At 40.1% G+C, this 18,059-nt stretch overlaps 1 protein-coding gene across 4 annotated transcripts in view; it reads left to right on the forward strand.

Moving 5' to 3' along the window:
- Positions 1–18,059, forward strand: part of NOL4 (nucleolar protein 4) — a 194,056-nt gene that overhangs the window by 94,948 nt on the left and 81,049 nt on the right. For all 4 annotated transcript variants that reach the window (XM_074146342.1, XM_074146343.1, XM_074146344.1 and 1 more), the window contains exon 6: positions 17,398–17,681. In XM_074146342.1, the coding sequence (XP_074002443.1) occupies positions 17,398–17,681 (284 nt within the window). The remainder of the gene's footprint in view (positions 1–17,397; positions 17,682–18,059) is intronic.

Genomic DNA, 18,059 nt, shown 5'->3' on the forward strand with positions numbered 1-18,059 from the left:
ACTGATAATCAAAGACAATGTCTGTCTTCTTTGTAGTTAAAAAACTTGGTAGCCAGTGTACATCTATTATGTGGAGGACTATAGAAATAAACACAAAATGTATGGAAGCTTTAAGCCATTATTCAGGCTGGCCCTTGAATCTGTGGTAGACATTTGGGTGACAGGGAATCCACACAATCCTGCCATGCAGAGCTGGGATTGAGGTAATAGCAAATGTAAAAAAATAAATATTTTTCATTAGAAAGAACACTAAGAAATTGGTGTTTGTAATTGAAATTATTGTTTGTTATCCCTCAAATCAAATTCCTGACTAAAAAGTCCCTTCTGTGATAAAATAACACAAGGAAATATTTATCAGAGAGTTCATTGTGTATTCTCACTGCCTCTGTGAGGCTGTGTTTAGGGTGACACTTTTTAACAGCTGTTTACAACTTTTAAAAAAACCCACCTTTGTGCAGGCAGTTAACTGCACAAAGTTTCTACCTTGAGTGTCCTTTTATTAAATTATTTTATCCAAGATGTTGGATTTCCTTGTCTCAAGGACATGATTTGTTTCCTTTTTTCTTTTTTTTTTTTTCTCCAGAATTTAACTTCTGTATGGAATAATGTTGTCTCGTCAAATATTGTCTCAGCTTTTTCTGTTTTCTGCAAAATGTGAGATTTTAGGAAGTTGGTCTGAGTTTTATTAGGACTGAGGGACTGGAATTCCTTATCTGTATTTCTAGACAACTATAAGCACCAACTGTAAGCAGGACTAACTGCTTGTGAGGTTCAAAGCATACATCCAAATCCATAAATTTTGTTCCATTCTCTTCCGAGAAAAGGATGTGAACGCTCCTTGTCACAGTAGGACTGTATTCCACCAGGGCAGGTACAATTGGTAAAGAATGCTCACGCTCAGGAGTCCAGGCCTCCAAACTTGAGGGACTTCCTGTATAAACTCCATTTTGATTAAATAAAATTAATTTCCTTGAGTTACTAGAAACGAAAAAGCAGAGGTGACCCTGCTTGCTGTATACAAAAAAGTCAGAGTTCCTAAACCCTTAAAAATAATAGACGTAGCATGTTCTGCCAGGGTTCCTCTGCAGCACTCTCCTGTTGAGAGAACTGTTGGCTTCCCCACATCAGTGGGTCACTCCTCTGCCCAGCCTTTTCTCTTTGTTCGGTTTCTGCCCAGAATTCCTGCTCCCTACAGGTATTGCCCTCTTCCTGAACTGCCTTCTCCCTATGCTACTGTGTCCTAGCATTCAGGCTGTGTGCTGGCTAGATGTTCAACTGGCTACCAAAATGCTCTTTTCCATGCATAAAAGCAAATGGGATGATTTAATGTTCATGGTGTTTCATCAGATCAAGGTTTTGAATTATGACATTATATTATTAATAGTGCGTTGCTGTCTTTCCTTGAAACATGTCTCACTCTTGCAAACTGGCCCCCTCCCAACTTGTACAACACTGCTTCTGCCTACAACCTGCCTTTGGAATTTGTGACCAGCAATTTGCCCTCTTTCCTTGAGATACTCATTCAAGGAAAAATAGGTAGAACGTTCAGCGCTTCCTGGGTAGTACAATGCACCTCAAAGAACCTGGCTGTCCTTTAGTATCCACAAATATGATAAAATCACAAACTCTATTCTGTCCCAGCAGGAATCTTGCTGCTGGTATTCTCATTAAATCAATTACAAAAATAACAAATTTATACTATATACAAACTTTACGCACAATGTATGCGTCTCTCCGTATCAGAGATTTATCCTTCACATTTTAGTAAGGAAACTAATAATGTTGACATTTTTTCTTGGTTGCAAGGTATTTTTTTCCTTTTTTTCTTTTGCCTCTTTAATTCCTTTAAAATATACATATATAGGTTATGTTTTCAAAAAGACTATAAATGTCCAATTTGAAGGTAGCAGAAGTGGCCTTCTATGAAAGAAGTGTATTTTCAGTTGAAACAGGAAGCTTAAATCTATTGAGACTTTGTTTGTCTTTAAACGTAAGCTCAAATATTTTGATTAATATTTGTATTTTCCTTTTGTTTAAACAAATCAGCAAGGATTAAAAAAAATCTTTTGAGTTGACAGTTTGCCCTAATTTGAAACAGTAATAGCCAGCTACATGGGAATATTTTGATTATTTTAAACCTTCTTTATCCTCCTTTTCTGCTCAAAAGTGAAAATCTGAAGCTACTAATTGTATGTAAGTTGCACGAATTTAATGGACTAAATTATTTCCCAGGCTGCACACACTGACTCCTGTTCACTCTAGTGAGATTAAGATCATATCCATCCAAAGGTAGATTCCAGCCCTGTCTATGGTGTTCTTCTGGCCAGCTTTGTAGCAGTTAATTAAAAAGTGCTTTCTCAGTGCTGTGCTGCTGGCTTTGTGGCTTTCTGCATAATAAGTTCTTTATATTAGCTGAAGAGTTAAGCAAACCAGCAATGTTAATTTTCAGCGGGGCCAAATACAAAGGGAGAGAAATCAAGATTTCCTGGGCAAATTCTCTGTTTCTAGTGGTAGTTGAGATGTGTGGTGCTGTCTGGCTGACAGCCCTAATACTTAAAGGAGTGGAGTTCTTGTTGCAGCTCCATTATTCTAGTTTCGGACGCTTCTAGCCGTAGCAAACTGATTTTTTTGTCTTCTCCAGGGGTCATTTGTGAGGCCATGACAGTAGGTGTCTATAAGGAGCATGAGGGGTGTACAGGCATCCTCTAGGGCGATGCTGAGGTTTATTTTAGATGCCAAATATCAAAATATCAAATGTTAATATCAGCAATATCAAAATTGCAATTGTGGTAGGAAGTTATACAACGGGAATTCAGGGTTTCTGTTGTTCTGTTGCTAGAAGAATCCACTTGGAGTTTTACAGGGGATAGGAGAATGAATGTGAGCTCAAGATTTGAGTGATCAATCTTTTCACACATAGTACATTTTAATTTCTCATTACAAAATTATTCTTGACAATAGATTAGTTATTGTATCCTGATGTGAACCCCTTTAATGGTCCGTCTGTAGGTGGATAATCAGTCATTTTGAGTTTGTAATTTCTCTAGTCATTATGTTTGAAATTGTTTTCTGAAACATGCTGAGGAGAAGACGACTACTGTATGTGTGGGTTGATGGCAACAACAGCAGCAACCCTGATTGCATCTGTGATTTGTGAATGCTTTCAGCCAGCAGCAAACCAACTGTGATCCGATCAAAACCATGTTTTGGATATTCAAATCCAAGGGCAAGAGTGCCATGACATTCACTAATGTCCTTCCATTCTGCTCTTTGCTACTACATAAACTACTGAAGATTGTTTTTGATGGCTCATATTGTGGTTACCACGTGATGTAGAAAGTGCATTAACAGTACCAGTCCTTTTACTGTCTGCAAATGTGCTGTCTGCTGTCAGCATAAGTCCACTTCCAATACAAAAGCTCAGCCTCTACTCCCTGCATTTTATCTTAATTTCCTGCAGCAGCAGCTGTGGTGTTAAGTTTGGCAGGGATTCATAGCGTAGGAAACTCCAGAAACTGCAGATTTCAGCGCTGAGGTTAAAAACAAATGCATTTTGGGAAAAGAGACTGCTTGAGAATTGGGCAATGACATCTATATAGAAGGGACCCCACACCAGTGGTACTCACCACACTTGTTGAGTAGTTTTTGCCATTTGTTGGAGATATTTCAAATTAGAGCTGTCTCAGGTGTTCATCAACAGAAGAAGATAATGCTGAAATTAAAGCAGTTCTGACAAAATTTTAATTTTCACAGGCTTTTTTCAAGTTCAGACTGAAAGATCTTGGACCAAAATTCCAGAAGCCTCATAGTACATTATTCGTAGGATTGAGAGATACAGGTTCAAACTTCCGATCTTGATCAAGTCATGCAGCCACTTGAGTTTAGGTATATTCTGCATCATTGATAACTTCTCCATCTCCATCTGTATATGTTTTTCTCTTCTTTGCTCTGTTGGTAATGTGCACACAATACTACAGGATATTCACCGCATAGGAGAGAGGCACTGACTCTGTATCCCACTGTTGAGGGACTTCAGCCAACATTGGGGAGACGGGATAAGGAGCTTGAAAAACTGTGTTTATCTGTTTGCCACAAATATCATTGAAATATTAGAAACTTTTCTGAAGAGGAAGATCATATCTTTAGACCACTTTCTAAATGCTTCTCTGTTGAAGCTGCTGTAGTTGACACAGGGTAAACTGGGCTGCATAGGGAAGAGTGTGGCTAGTAGGTCGAGGGAAGTCATTCTCCCCTTCTACTCTGCACTGGTGAGGCCACAACTGGAATACCACATCCAGTTCTGGGCTCCCCAATTCAAGAGGGACAGGGAACTACTGGAAAGAGTCCAGCGAAGGACAATGAAGATGATTCAAGGATTGGAGCATCTCCCTTATGAAGAAAGGCTGAGAGAGCTGGGACTCTTTAGCCTGGAGAAGAGGAGGCTGAGGGGAGACCTTATCAATGCTTATAAGTATCTAAAGGGTGGGTTGAAGGAGGAGGGAGCCAGACTCTTTTCAGTGGTTGCCAGTGAGAGGACGAGGGGCAACGGGCACAAGTTGGAACATAGGAGGTTCCACTCAAATATGAGAAAAAACTTCTTCACGGTGAGGGTGACAGAGCCCTGGAACAGAGCCCTGCCCAGGGAGGTTGTGGAGTCCCCTTCTTTGGAGATTTTCAAGACCCGTCTGGATGCAGTCCTGAGTAACATGCTCTGACATGCTCTGGGCAATCCTGCTTCAGCAGGGGAGTTGGACTAGATGATCTCTATGGTCCCTTCCAACTCTAAAAAAATTCAGTGAAATTCAGTAATAGAGGGTTTTTCTTTTAGGACGGCTGCCCTTTGAGTCCTCCAAAATGTTTATGTTCGTGTTCATGTGTTGGATAATGAAAGATGGTAACCATTTCTTTGCTTAGACAGATGAAACTTTTGTAAGTACCTGAAGTGACATATACGGTATGATTGGTCATTTTGTGTCAATATTTTTCTGTATGTTGAGGCCTGTCACATTCATTTAAATTACCCCTTCCCCAGATTATTTTGTATTTTTTTGGACGAATTAGATATCTAGCTCTAAAGTTTCCTGTTGATTCCTATATACAGAATAAGGAACAGTCTCAGAAGCTGTAATACCTGGAGCACCTATAGGTGCCATTCGCAACAACCTTTCCCACCTACATTTCTGTTTGAAGTACAATTAATAGATTTGCTGAGAGTGCATTTACCATTGCCAGCTTTCACTTAGGTTATTTTTTGTTGTTTTTGTTGTTGCATTGGTTTGTATTATTTCTTCTGATGGCAGTTATTTGCAATTTCAGAAAAGGAAAAATCCGCTGCTTTTTTGGAAAAGAGAGCACACTAGGCATTTCATGCTGTTGAGTATTGGTATTATTGTTTGCTTTTGCACTGGATATAAAAGATAACAGCTCACCAAGATTGTAATAGTTATTGTAAATAACATTCTATTCATGATCAAGATTGATACCATGTGTTCCACTTTGCAGCATGCATAAATTCTCTGCTTGATCCAATGAGAGAAACTTTCCACCCAGAAGTAATAAGCTTATTATATTCTCAAACCCAGTTTTAGATCTATGTTCTGCTTTTAAAAATTTTAAACTAAGCTTCTGGAAAATATAGTTCCTTCAGAATTAGTACATAATTTTTATTTAGGAAGGGAGATGATCAGTTTATGAAGATAATAATTAGAATCATAGAATGGTTAGAGTTGGAAGGGACCTTAAAGATCATTGAGTTCCAACCCCCCTGCCATGGGCAGGGACACCTCCCACTAGACCAGGTTGCTCAAAGACCCATCCAACCTGGCCTTGAACACTGCCAGGGATGGGGCATCCACAACTTCTCTGGGCAACCTGTTCCAGTGCCTCACCACCCTCACAGTAAAGAATTTCTTCCTAATATCTAATCTAAGTCTCCCCTCTTTCAATTTAAAACCATTACCCCTCGTCCTATCACAACATTCCCTGATAAAGAGTCCCTCCCCAATTGCATGATGATAAGAATTGCAAAGCGATGATCTGGGATTTGAAAGAACTTCCCATGATTCTGTTGTTTTGATGGGCATTTACAGATTAGTTAAGCAGGAGAAAGACTATCAGCAAGTGTTGCTTATTCTCTTCATTGTTTTTTTGCAAACACTCTATATTTTCTAATTTCTCTGGAAGCTTAGGAACAGGTTTACCATAAAGCTGTTTGCCATACAGCTGTTTCTATTTGTAATGTGCATTTCAATTAGATTAAATGATGATCAAGGATGATCCCTTCAAAATACAAAGTTTATCATGGGCCAAATAATCTTGTTTACAGATTGTAAAGGGAAAGCAAATTGTATAGTGGATTTTGCAATATCATTGTCCATTGTGTTGTTTAAAATAACACCAAGCATTTCTGTGAGTGGTCTTGCTCTAGGACCCCCCTTTCTCCCCTAGCCAGTTTTGCAACAGAGAACATAATTTACAGACAGGATGCTTGGTTTACCAGGAGCAGCCTGCTGGTTCCCACACACAGATCTGTTGGGCCAGCTCAGCAAATGGTCATGTCTCATCATTTTATGCTGCTCTTCATTCTTAGCTGGTCCCATATTATAAGGAGGACAAGTAGGTATTACAGTTGGACTCTTTGGTGTGGTTTTATTCTTTCCCTTTCTAGTGCTCTGACATTTAACACCAATCTGTACATAGATGGTCGTTGGAATTTTAGTTAAAATGGGACTGATTCACTGTGATCAAAACATTTCATTGGTAATGGTACATCATCAATACTGTAAAGACAGAAGAAGCAAGTGCTGCAAATTCTCTATGTGTGGACTGTCCCATTGCTGAATCCTGCTGGGCTATCAGAAGCCTTTAAGTGAACTAGAAACATAGACCTGTTATTTTATTTCTTAGGAAATCTCTCCAGTCTGCAAAGAACTGCAAAACAGCTCATGGATTCTCTCTGAAGGGTGGTATTCTGTTTGCTCTACTTTCTTGCCTTGTTGAGTGATCTGGTTTTGAGACTAGCACTCAGTGATGTTTCAGCAAGGGCAAACTGCCTCTAATGAGAAGAAAATTTTTGAAAGTTACTAAAATAGTATTATGTCCAAGAACCCTTAGTGTTTCTATTGGCGCTAGCTTCTCGGAAAGGAACTGTAAAATGATAGTCTTCATGCAAAAGCTTTCAAGCGCAAATAATTTTCAAGTTTTCCCATCTTTCATTTACCTTTTTGTCCAATGCACACTCTCATACTCGCTCTGTTCCCCACCGAAGCACAGTCCACTGCATTGCAGTGGGAGGGAAAGTTCGAAACAAGAGATGCGTTGCCTAAGTCAGGTGGCTTGACAGCGAAAATTTCAAGTGCACAGCTCTCGTGAGGAGTAGCAGTGGATATGCCAGAACTATCTATCAGACCCTTCGGGCTTTATGAAGTTTCTGGGCACTGAATCATAGTTACTTGGTTTGCCAGAGATATTGTGCTGACAGACCATCTAGCAATATCATTCTTTTTTGTCTTCAGATACCTCTTATTCTAGTCCATTTTTAGATGATGTGTGACCAAATGCTCAGCTATATTTTGGGAAATGTAAAAAAAATTATTGACTGATGATTTTTTTCTTATTTCTACTTCATTGTAGTCTTCTAGTGATGGGCATAATATTAACAGACATAGGATTTTTTCGTATTTGAAGAGGAAACTTCTGCTCAGTTTTCTGCTAGGAATATAACAGACGGGCAAATCCAGCAATTTGTGATGTACAGTTTGGGGGTCCAAGCAGGGGTTTGGGTTAAATGTTGCTAAGGACGTATGAAGCTCAAAACAGCCGTTTCTGTTTGCTCTTAAGGCTTCTCCCCTTTTTATCTCTCATTTTTACTGATGGAGGGAGTATAATGAGCCTGAGGTCATCCTCCACTGTAGCCTTGCTGCATTTGCAGAAGAGCAGGCAGCAGTTTGCTGAGGGGTGCAGAGCTGTGAGGTGATCATTTGTCTTGCTTGTGGTCAGGGCTTCACCCTTCCAGAAGGAAGTACAGATTGATACCACTGTGTGACCCCACTCAGCACACTAATGCAGGGAGGCTAAATTTTAGACTTTAAAGGGCTTTATTAAAAGTGCCAGTATTTGGGGCATGCAGTCTGCAGGTCTTTCCTCTTTGCTTCTGTCTTCTGGCAGATCTTGATGAAGTAAAACATGACATCACACATATGCACATGGTCTAAGTGGCAGGTAGGTTTAACATAATTCTTTTCATCCCCATTTGGGTTGACATTTAGGCACCAACCATGAACCTATGTGTTACTCTTTTGTCTATTGCTAGCACAGCACCAGATTCTTCTTGCTGCCATTCCTGGCAGTGGTTGCTGTTACCCACAGCAGCCTTTAGCTAGAGCAGCATAAGCCTCTTCCAGGCTGGGCAAGAAAGGGAAGAGGGTAAGCTCTCTTAGGTTACCTCATTTTACTTTAAGGAAAAAGCTTCACATTTCTCCTTTTCTTAACCTGTTTCTGTCTCAAATGTCTTTGTGGCTGATGTGTTCTGGCCACGGTTGGAATTTCAGTGACTCTCGGAAGTCAGAATTAGTCTGTCCTGAGCCCTGCTTGCTTGCCTGTCTCCCAGCCCTTCCTCAGTTCCTAGCTTCATATCAATAAACTGCTCTGAAGTCTGGAGTCCTGTTTGGGATGAGTATAAGGCAATACCTCTGGTATCACTCATATGTTATTGGGCTGAGAACTTGTTCCTGCAATGCTTGTCCAGAGATGGAGCTCTAAGCCACAATTCTCAATGCCAGGTGACACTGAGATATTCAAATGATCCCATACACAGCATAAAAACTTTTAGAAGAATTGCAGGTTTTCTGTGTTAAGAACTGCTTGATAGAGCTTTTGGCACAAAATGTGCCCTAGGGGTTTCTCCAGAATAAAGAAAAAACCAAAGATTTTTCTCCCCAGAGGCAATGAGTGCTGCATCTTTTGAAGTGGAAACGCCAAAGCTCAAGTAGAAACTAGATGCATAGTGATAATGCTACTGTGCACCCAGTGAGATTCAATTGGTTATTTACATGCGCAGTGCCCTCCTAATAGCTATTCTGCTTCATCTCCTTGTTGTATATATGCAGGGACAGTAGCTCTGCAGGCAAGTAAGCGTGCAATCACTCATGAAGCTTTATAAATGAGCTCTTCTATAACACTGTAACTGACAGGGCAGTATTATTTTTCTGATAGTTGCTGATGTCACGGAGTGGCAGTTGCTCACTATTTTGTTATTTAATGTTATAATTGAATAAAATATCTGCCTGTTTTGTGCCTCCAACAAGCAGAGACGTTTATCCATGGAAAGATTGTGAATTACTGGGGGGGGGTTGTTTAATAATGAGATAAGATTTACAGCTTGGCTAATGCTGATTCCACTGTGTATGTGCATGTGTATATTAAACCTATAAAATTTACTGTACTCTTGTTGACAATGCTAAGGATTGTTTTTGTAGTTTGATTTGTTCCTTTCTCTTTTCATAAACGTGTGCAATGAGTGATCGTATGAAGTAGCTCCTGACCTATTCCTCCACCACTGAAAAGAACAGTGAGGGATTCATTTATTTGCACCGCACTGAAACTGATGGACTTTCCAGGTTCAAATTTCAATGCAGCAAGATCCGGAGCTGAATTCACAGAATCCAACCACATCAGGAAAGTTACCATGTATCAAAAAGAGAAAAAAAGTTGTTAATGTTAGTGAGGTTAGCTGAAGAGGACAATTATTATATATTCTTGTAATGGAGCAAAGGCAGTCTTGTTGAGAATGAAGGGACTGAGCTCTGTGCAGATCGCCTCACTCCTGTCCTCTGGAAAGGCTCTTGCCCACCTCTTAATTCCTATTCTTTGTTTCTTTGACACAATACTGACATTTTAGTGGGAACAGATATAGTGGCATTAACTTTTTGGATGAGCAGAGAAGAACGCTTGAGGTTTACGCAGGTTCAAAGAGAGACTAGATAGTTGCATGGAAAAGAAATCTTTTGAGCATCATTATGTTGCTACAAACCATGTCCAGCTCAGAAGGACCTTGAGTTGAAAATTATTAAGGGCTCGACAAGCCATAGGAGGAATAATTGTATATGCTTGCCTTATTCTCTTCCCTAAACATCTCCTAATAGCCACTGCTGGAGATAGGATCTTGGACTTAATAGATTTTTTATTTGACCAACTATGGCCATTCTTGTGCTTTATGGAACGGGGAATAATAGTAGGTCTGAAATCACCTTTGTACCTTTATTAATTCAACCACTGTTCTTTATTGTAATATGAAAAGGAATGGAGAAGATGAATAGATATAGTTGATTTTGACTGGCTTTTAAGTTATGTATTGAACTTGTGCTTGAAACATGACTTGTGATATAAATGAAGCATAACAGAGTACATAACTGTGACAAATTGGTATTAAACGGTCATTGTGAAAAGTGGTGGGAGTGAAATGTGACCTCGCTTTTTTATCAGTTCTTTTAGAAAAGTCTCTGTAATTATTTTGTGTTACAGAAGTTTCCGTGAGTCAGCGCTGTGCAGCACCTTTTGTCTGATTCACGGTGTTCCTCTTCCAAAACTGCCTGCTGTCAGTTGCCACCAGTAGAGCATTTTTTTCAATAGCTCTTGTTAGGAAGGTTTGGTAGTGTGCCTTGGGTTTGTGGAATTACAAAAGTAATGTCACTAAATTAGTTTTAAATGTTTGCGTATGTAGAGTATTATTTGCATTAGAGTTGTAGTTTAACATAGGAAGAACAAAACGTGCAATATTGAAGCCAAAGGTTAGAGAGAACAGCATAGTAACTCAAAACGGGGCTGGAGTCTGTCACTCTTTGGTCTGCAGTGCTGTCTCTTGCAAGTGATCCTGTTCAGTTCAAATGGATCAGATCACTAAGGGTGTAAGGTGGTGTTTAGCAAGACCTTGCCTGGTGGTATCTGGTCCAAAGAGATTATAGCAACCTTCATCATACAGGACTTTGGTAGACAATCTCTAAGAGTGGGTTTTCTGACAGCCCGCACTTGCAGAGCCAGCAGCTTCAGTCTCACTCATCCCACTCGACTCATTCACAGCCAACCTCCTCCTTTTAGAAAGAACAGTTACGCATCTTACAGTAACTGTGGCTCTCAGAGATACTCTGTCAACAGGCAACTCTAAATGTTTGTTTAACCTGTGTGCATGCTACCTTGGGGTCTGCAGGCATCAGTGTCTGTTTGGGCTGCATATGTGCCCCTCTACTATCCTGATGAACAAGGTGGCCCCAACAATAGCCTTATTCATTTGCTGTGATTAATCGGACTCATTACCACCAGGAATGGTTTTTGGTTTGTGGGATGCCCTCATATAGTCAAAACGTCTCAAGAGAGCCAAAGGTGCTGTGAGGTTAATTGCATTTCCCTTGTTTTTTGTCTAGTAGACTATCTGCCTTGCTTCATGGCAAAAAAGGGAGCTGTATTAGAGCTGCTTAGGGATCATGGGGCTCTTGCTTCATTCCTAGTGTTAATGAGAGGGTTCCTTACCTCCCTGACCCATCACCATGTCTGTCCTTTCAGCAGATCTGAGCTTCCATATGACCATATGGTTGTAGGACTGCGCAACACTACTGCTGTTAGAGCTGAAGGCCAGCACTATGGATTACTGACTAGTAAAATAGGCAGTAAGTTTCAGGTAGCTGAAATCTCAGCTGTATAAACTATTTAAGCATACTGTAAATATTATTTGAATTCTAGCCTGAGAATTAATTTGAGAAAGGGAGAGGATTTATTCAGAGATCTGTCTTTATGTAGAATGGCTTGTTGACTCCCTCCTAACTTACTTGCAAGGAATATGAAAAGTCTTGGGTGATTTATAGTATGAAATTGATTGTTAAGAGTAGTGCAAGAGATCCTTTAAAACATCTGGAGAGTTTTCTCTCAAGGAGGCCGGTGACAGTTGTATATATGTACCTTGATTTGAGATTCACAGTACTTCTATGGTGCTCATATCAGAGTTCATATCTTAAATTTGTGCTGTCAGAAAACTGGTGCTTGGAGGAGTTCTTATTCCATCAGATTTGGTGCACTCTTCAACTTGCTTTCCTTTAAGAAAGCACTCTTATTGAGAACTGTGTTGAGCATTTGACATAGCCTGTCTGAAGACAGTTCTCTCTGGGTTGAAGAACTGTTTTAAACTGTAACAGAAGAATCTCTGATTCTAGCAATATATGTTGTTTGCCTATTCATAAATCTAGACATTGTTTTGGTAAGAGAACATAATCCTCTAAATTAAGAGCTGGTTTCCTTCTCTAAATCAGTGTGTCCTTAAACTATCAACTGTCAGGGTAATCGCCTTGCAGAATCCAAGGTGTTAAATATGGAAAAATTGGGTTTTGGCAGAAGTTTAGGCCATGATAATGCGAATGTCTGTGGCAGATAATTAAGGTGAAAGTTGCAACAGTTCTGAGAATCAAAACTCATATTCAGAATATCTGTTTGCTTGCACTTTCTTTGGCATTGTCTTTTCTTCTACCATTTCCAAGTTTCCCTCAAAAGCAGGGGGAGAAGCTAACACAGCGGTGACTGCAATGAGACTGAAAAGTTCTCAGGCAGGACCCTGGACTTCTAAAGTCTGCAAAAACAAAGCTGGTGTCACTTTGTGTCTAGTTGGCCTCCAGGCGATCTGGAAGGATAAGCTGGAAGCTCTAATGCAATGTGACAAATGATAAGAAACTAACTTGAAGTAGGAAAATTACTGCAGTTCTTGTTTTGAGAATTACCCCCGACATGGAGGGTACTTGGACTGAAGGTGCCCAAAGGATGTTGGTCAGAGCAGGGGATCAGGGTGGAGCTCTGTGCAAGACAGAAGAAGGAGGTCTTTGCATCAGGAGGTTTAAGAAATATCAGTCCATGAGTGAGAAGTCCATGTCTAAGCCTGGACAATGCTCCTTGCTTCAGCAAGAAGATGGCTGCTGCCTGATCCAAAGGAACCTTCTCTCTGCTCTTAGAGTCTTTCTCTGAGGGGTGATGCTCTTTAATACCTAGGGGAGGATCTCTGCGTAGGTGAGGCACCACCTGGGTGTTTCTGAGAAGTGAAACACATACATGTTTTGCAGTCAGACTTTCCCTTTTCAGGCTTCAGTAACAAAACCAGTTGTAGATGTGCTTCTAGTCTTCCAGTGTGCTGGGATAAGGGTTTGAAAACTGCACAGTTCCTGTGCATGGGGCCTGCCCTGAGCAAGCAGCAGTGTTTGATGAGTCCATCATTCGCTGTCATGGCTGATGCCTGTGGGTAGTGGGGGCCCTGGGAGGTGATGAAGACATGAGCTTGTCCCACAGCCTCTTTTGTGACTGCTCTCTGCTCCCTCCCCTCTCAGGTCCCAGTGCCTGTGCCATGGTTCCCTGGAGGTCTTCCCACAAAACCTGCCCTGTGATGGCAGTTCAGACAAGAGTCCTGTTTTGCAAACACTCTGTCCTTGCATCAGTGGTGGCACCGGTACCAAGTACCCAGATGTAGGCTGGTTGTGGTGGAGTTTTATTTTCCCCCTCATCAACCAGCCACGGGAAAGGAGCCTGGAGCGACCGGCAATTGGCGTCGGCACCCAAGTGAACCCTGGGAGGGCTGCTGTGGTCAGCTCAGCCCCCTGAGGGAGTTAATGGTGGCTGCCCCGGGCAGTTTATTGTTGCTGAGATGTTGTGATAAATAAAGGTGAGAAAACTGCAAGCAACCTACAGGTCCCTACCCAGGCCCTGGCTCACCAGCCGTGCTGGGTGCAGTGAGGAGGTGAGATCTCACCTCCTGCTCCCCGGAGGGGTGGTTGCCACTGGGGAGGGTGGTCTGAGGGATGGGTCTCCATGAAACCAGCCTTGCCCCTTGGCAACTGTGTGGCAGCCATGTGTGCTTGCAGGGCCCAGGAGTGGGGCAGCTTGGCCCCCAGCCACGAGCAGGGCCAGGAGATGCTGGGGCTGTTGCTGCCCATATCTGAGGGTGAATGTGTCTTTTTTTCTCTTGGACCAGACCCTCCTGCCTTTTTCCCCAAACCCGATTATTCCTGACGTGGTCTGTGTTCCTGGCACCTCAGAAACTCTTTAGAGTAGCCTTATTCTTGGCAAGAACAGACCAGCTGCCCAAGGATGAGAAATGTACTAAACCTTGTAATTTAGTTTCCTTGGTAACACCCGTAAGAAACTACCAGTGCAAACCAACTACTTTTTCTTGATCTCTTTTATGACAATACATATTTATGTTTACTTGGCAAAAGTGTGATTTATAACCACTGTAGCCATTCTCCTGAACATTATCCTGACAGACAATAGTTCCTGTTTCTAACAAGCAAGGTTCAATGACTGTAAAAGCAGATATTTAATCTCAGTACAAACTGAGATTTACCATCAAGTAACTAAGCATTTGCTAAGCAAAGCCAAAATCATGTAAATACTGTATTATTGTTTCCAGGTATTATAATGCTTGATCACATTTACTCAGCATAGGAATTTTTTCAATAGTTGTGGCTTACAGCAAGTATAAAAGACATTTTTTTTTTCATTTGCATTGTAACATTCTCAGAGAAGTGTAAGTTTTAGTTGTCAACCATTCATTGTACAGAGTGGGGAAAAAAAAAAAAGAAATAAAAGCATTATTCCTTATGATTGCAAGCCAAAACTAACAAAACAGCCTTGCTTTGGACTTGGTTGTTCTTGGATCTGGCTCTAGGCACAGCTCCCTTCCTTCTCCATCATTCCCATTTAGCCACCTATGTCCTGGTAGTGGCTCCTCTGCACTGCGCAACCCAGGACACTTGGGTGCCGGCTCACAGAAGTTTGCTAGGGATCAGAGTTGAGTGCTGCAGAGTAGGCAGTGCCCCCAACTTTTATGTGGCTCTTGCATCCTCTGTTTACTCATTTGTTTCTCTCTTTGCTCCCAACAGCAGGGAATTTTCTGAGCCTTTCAAAGGGAGAAGCATCCCTTGCTCAGTGATTGATTCAGTAATTGATTTAATTAATTTGGATCTAACTGTCACTTGTTAAACTGATAATCAAGAAGCCAATTATCTGTTAACAGTCTTAAATATGAATCAGTGGTAACCAAAGTGTTTCTTTCTTAAATAAGGCAATCTAGATTTCTTTATGATATTTCAGAGCTTTTAAAATGAGTTGTAAATATGGCTATTTTCTTTAAAAATTAAAGACCCTGTATTCTTTACTATGAGAGTGGTAAGACACTGGAACAGGTTGCCCAGAGAAGTTGTGGATGCCCCATCCCTGGAAGTGTTCAAGGCCAGGCTGGATGGGGCTTTGAGCAACCTGCTCTAGTGGGAGGTGTCCCTGCCCATGGCAGGGGGGTTGGAACTAGACTTTAGAACTTGGGACTCTAGAACTTGGGACTTTAAGGTCCCTTCCAACCCAAATAATTCTATGATTCTATTAGAAAGCCATTTTCTAGTTCACAATAATAAAATGGCATATTTATTTCAGAGACTGTGTTTAGAATTTTAACCTTTTTAATGTGTTATGCCCTGTAAAACATAAGTCTGAGGGCATGATAGAGAGTTTATTAAGGATAAATCCTATTCACTTTATTCATTTATTTAGCTGAAATCCTCCAGTAGTCCCATGTTTTTAAATCAGAACATTTCCATTGCTCTGTTGCAAGTTGGGTTAGTGTACACATTTAAATGTCTTATTCTAGGAATGTTATGTTTTTTATTGTATATACATTTCTATTTGTAAGAGGTAATGTAAAAGTGGTATGTACCAAAACATAGCTTTATTTTTTATTGCAGCCATTAATTTTAAAGCATTTGGTAAAACCAAAAAAATGTTCCTAAAATAAAAGCATTTAAATTATGATTTTTATTATGTATTTTCATCAAACTAGATTTTTTTTTACAGGTTTACAAAACAAAGCAATTAAAAAAAATGATCAGAGTGTGTGGCCAGTCCTGTATGGTTTATGACATAAAAGTGTTGGATGAGTACAGCAAGCAAGCCACAGATGTATGATGCTTGTCTATGGCTTTCTAAGTACTTAATTGAATTAGATCATTACCCATTTATACAATATTTTCTTCACTTCTTAAATTCTGATCTGAAGGCAGTGAATGGTTGGTTTTAACTATATTAATGATGGAGAATCAACAATTTGTTTAATCATGTAGTTTCAAGCATCAATATTTCTGAGCACATCCTTTAAAGAATGTGTCCTGATTTTTTTAAAATTCTATGTGTGTATCAATGTGTTTGTTTCTTTTCCATGGAAGTTGTTTAGAAGGACCTGAAAGCAGATGGTATGATAAGGTACTAATATATTAAGGTCCATCTCATCCTGTATCTCCAGTTTCGATCTGTACACATTTCTAGCTGCTAACCTCCCCCCACCCCAAGTTTTGTTTCCAGCTTCACTGTCTGTGATAAGCACAAGCTTGTAGAGCCCTGTGCAGGTGCTTGCACCATTAGCAAAGCCATGTAAGTCGCCAAAAAAGAGGTGCTTTAGAGAACAAGAAGTAAGCAAATTGAGGCCCAAATTCTGCTGCCATTTAATCCATTGCAGGATGATTTTTTTTTACTAGATAGCCCATTGGCCAAAAGGTTGTTTAGAAGTAAAGAAGCGCTGAGTAGTAGCAAAGATGGCAAATTCCAGTGCTGACAAAAAAAGGATACACAAACCTGTGAAGACACATGTTAATCATACATTTCAGCTGTAAAATCTTAGGGGTGACAACAATACATCCAGGCTTTTTAGATGTAACTTTCAGCTTGATAATTTAATCCTTTATTGAGCAGTATTTTAAAATATATTATGACACACAATGAATGAGTAAAGTGGATGAGCACCTGAACAAAATGAAAAGAGGATCCTTGTTTCTGGAGTTAACTTTTTGAGTATAATCTCCACTGCCAGCAGTGAATACATCAGATGTATTTACATTGTATCTCTGCAAGAGGATGTTTATGGATATGACATATGTTGCTCTGCACCCTTAAAACCTGAGAACTAGATTCTCTCTCAGTACCATGTGCATCTCTGTTGATTTCAGAAATATGCAATATTGCAGTAATGAGCATGGTATAAGAATCTAAATAGATCCATAGACATATGGACAGACAGATGGATTAAGGCAGATTTTGTCACTTTGTCCCTAAAAATCCTTTGTGATACTTATCTTTTGTGTACACATTGACACTAAGGTGTCAGCCCAGATCACTTCCCTTAACTTAGTAATATTTTATGGATTTACATAAAGTTTTTACTTGAAAATACGGGCGAGTGCGTATGCACATTTTGCAGAAATGTACTGGTGCTAGTAATATAAACCTTTTTCATTCTATTTTGAAAAACATTGTGAAGGTATAAATTATGTTTGAATTGGACAGAGATGATGATGTGGCATGTGACTGAAAATATATATTTTTTAATAGATGATTCAGCTGCAGAGAGTTTTAATGGCAATGAGACCGTGGGACACAGTTCCAATGCTTCAGGGGGAACACACTGCAGGGAGATGGCAGAAACCAACAGTAATGGCAAAACAAATCTGGAGCAGGATGAGCAGCCTCTGAACCTGAGTGACAGTCCCCTCTCTGCTCAGCTGACTTCAGAATACAGACTAGATGATCACAGCAGTAATGGAAAGAACAAATACAAGACTCTCCTAATTTCTGATCTCAAGATGGAACGGGAGGCAAGAGAAAATGGAAGCAAGGTAAGATGCTTCCACATGCTCCAGATATGAAGTGTATAGCTTAGAAAAGGAGAAGATTTGTGAGGCCAAACCAAAGGTTATTCCCAGCTAAGCACTTAATGCAATGTGTCTAATGTTTGTCACATCACTACTCAAATGCTATATGTAGATTTATATGCTCTGTTACACATATATATATGATGCATACATACATTAAATGTATGTGGATGTACATGGGTGAATACATATATAGGCTTATATAGTCTACTGACACACTGACAAAAAACAGTGCAGTTCTCCATCAGGCATGAATTTTATCAGTCCATTTATTGAGAACTGTCTGCATTACCCATTTGAAATATATATATTAAAATATGTATATAAGGTAATACATATATA

Source organism: Numenius arquata, chromosome 4 (genome assembly GCF_964106895.1).
Source record: "Numenius arquata chromosome 4, bNumArq3.hap1.1, whole genome shotgun sequence".
In the NCBI taxonomy this organism is placed as follows: Eukaryota; Metazoa; Chordata; class Aves; order Charadriiformes; family Scolopacidae; genus Numenius; species Numenius arquata.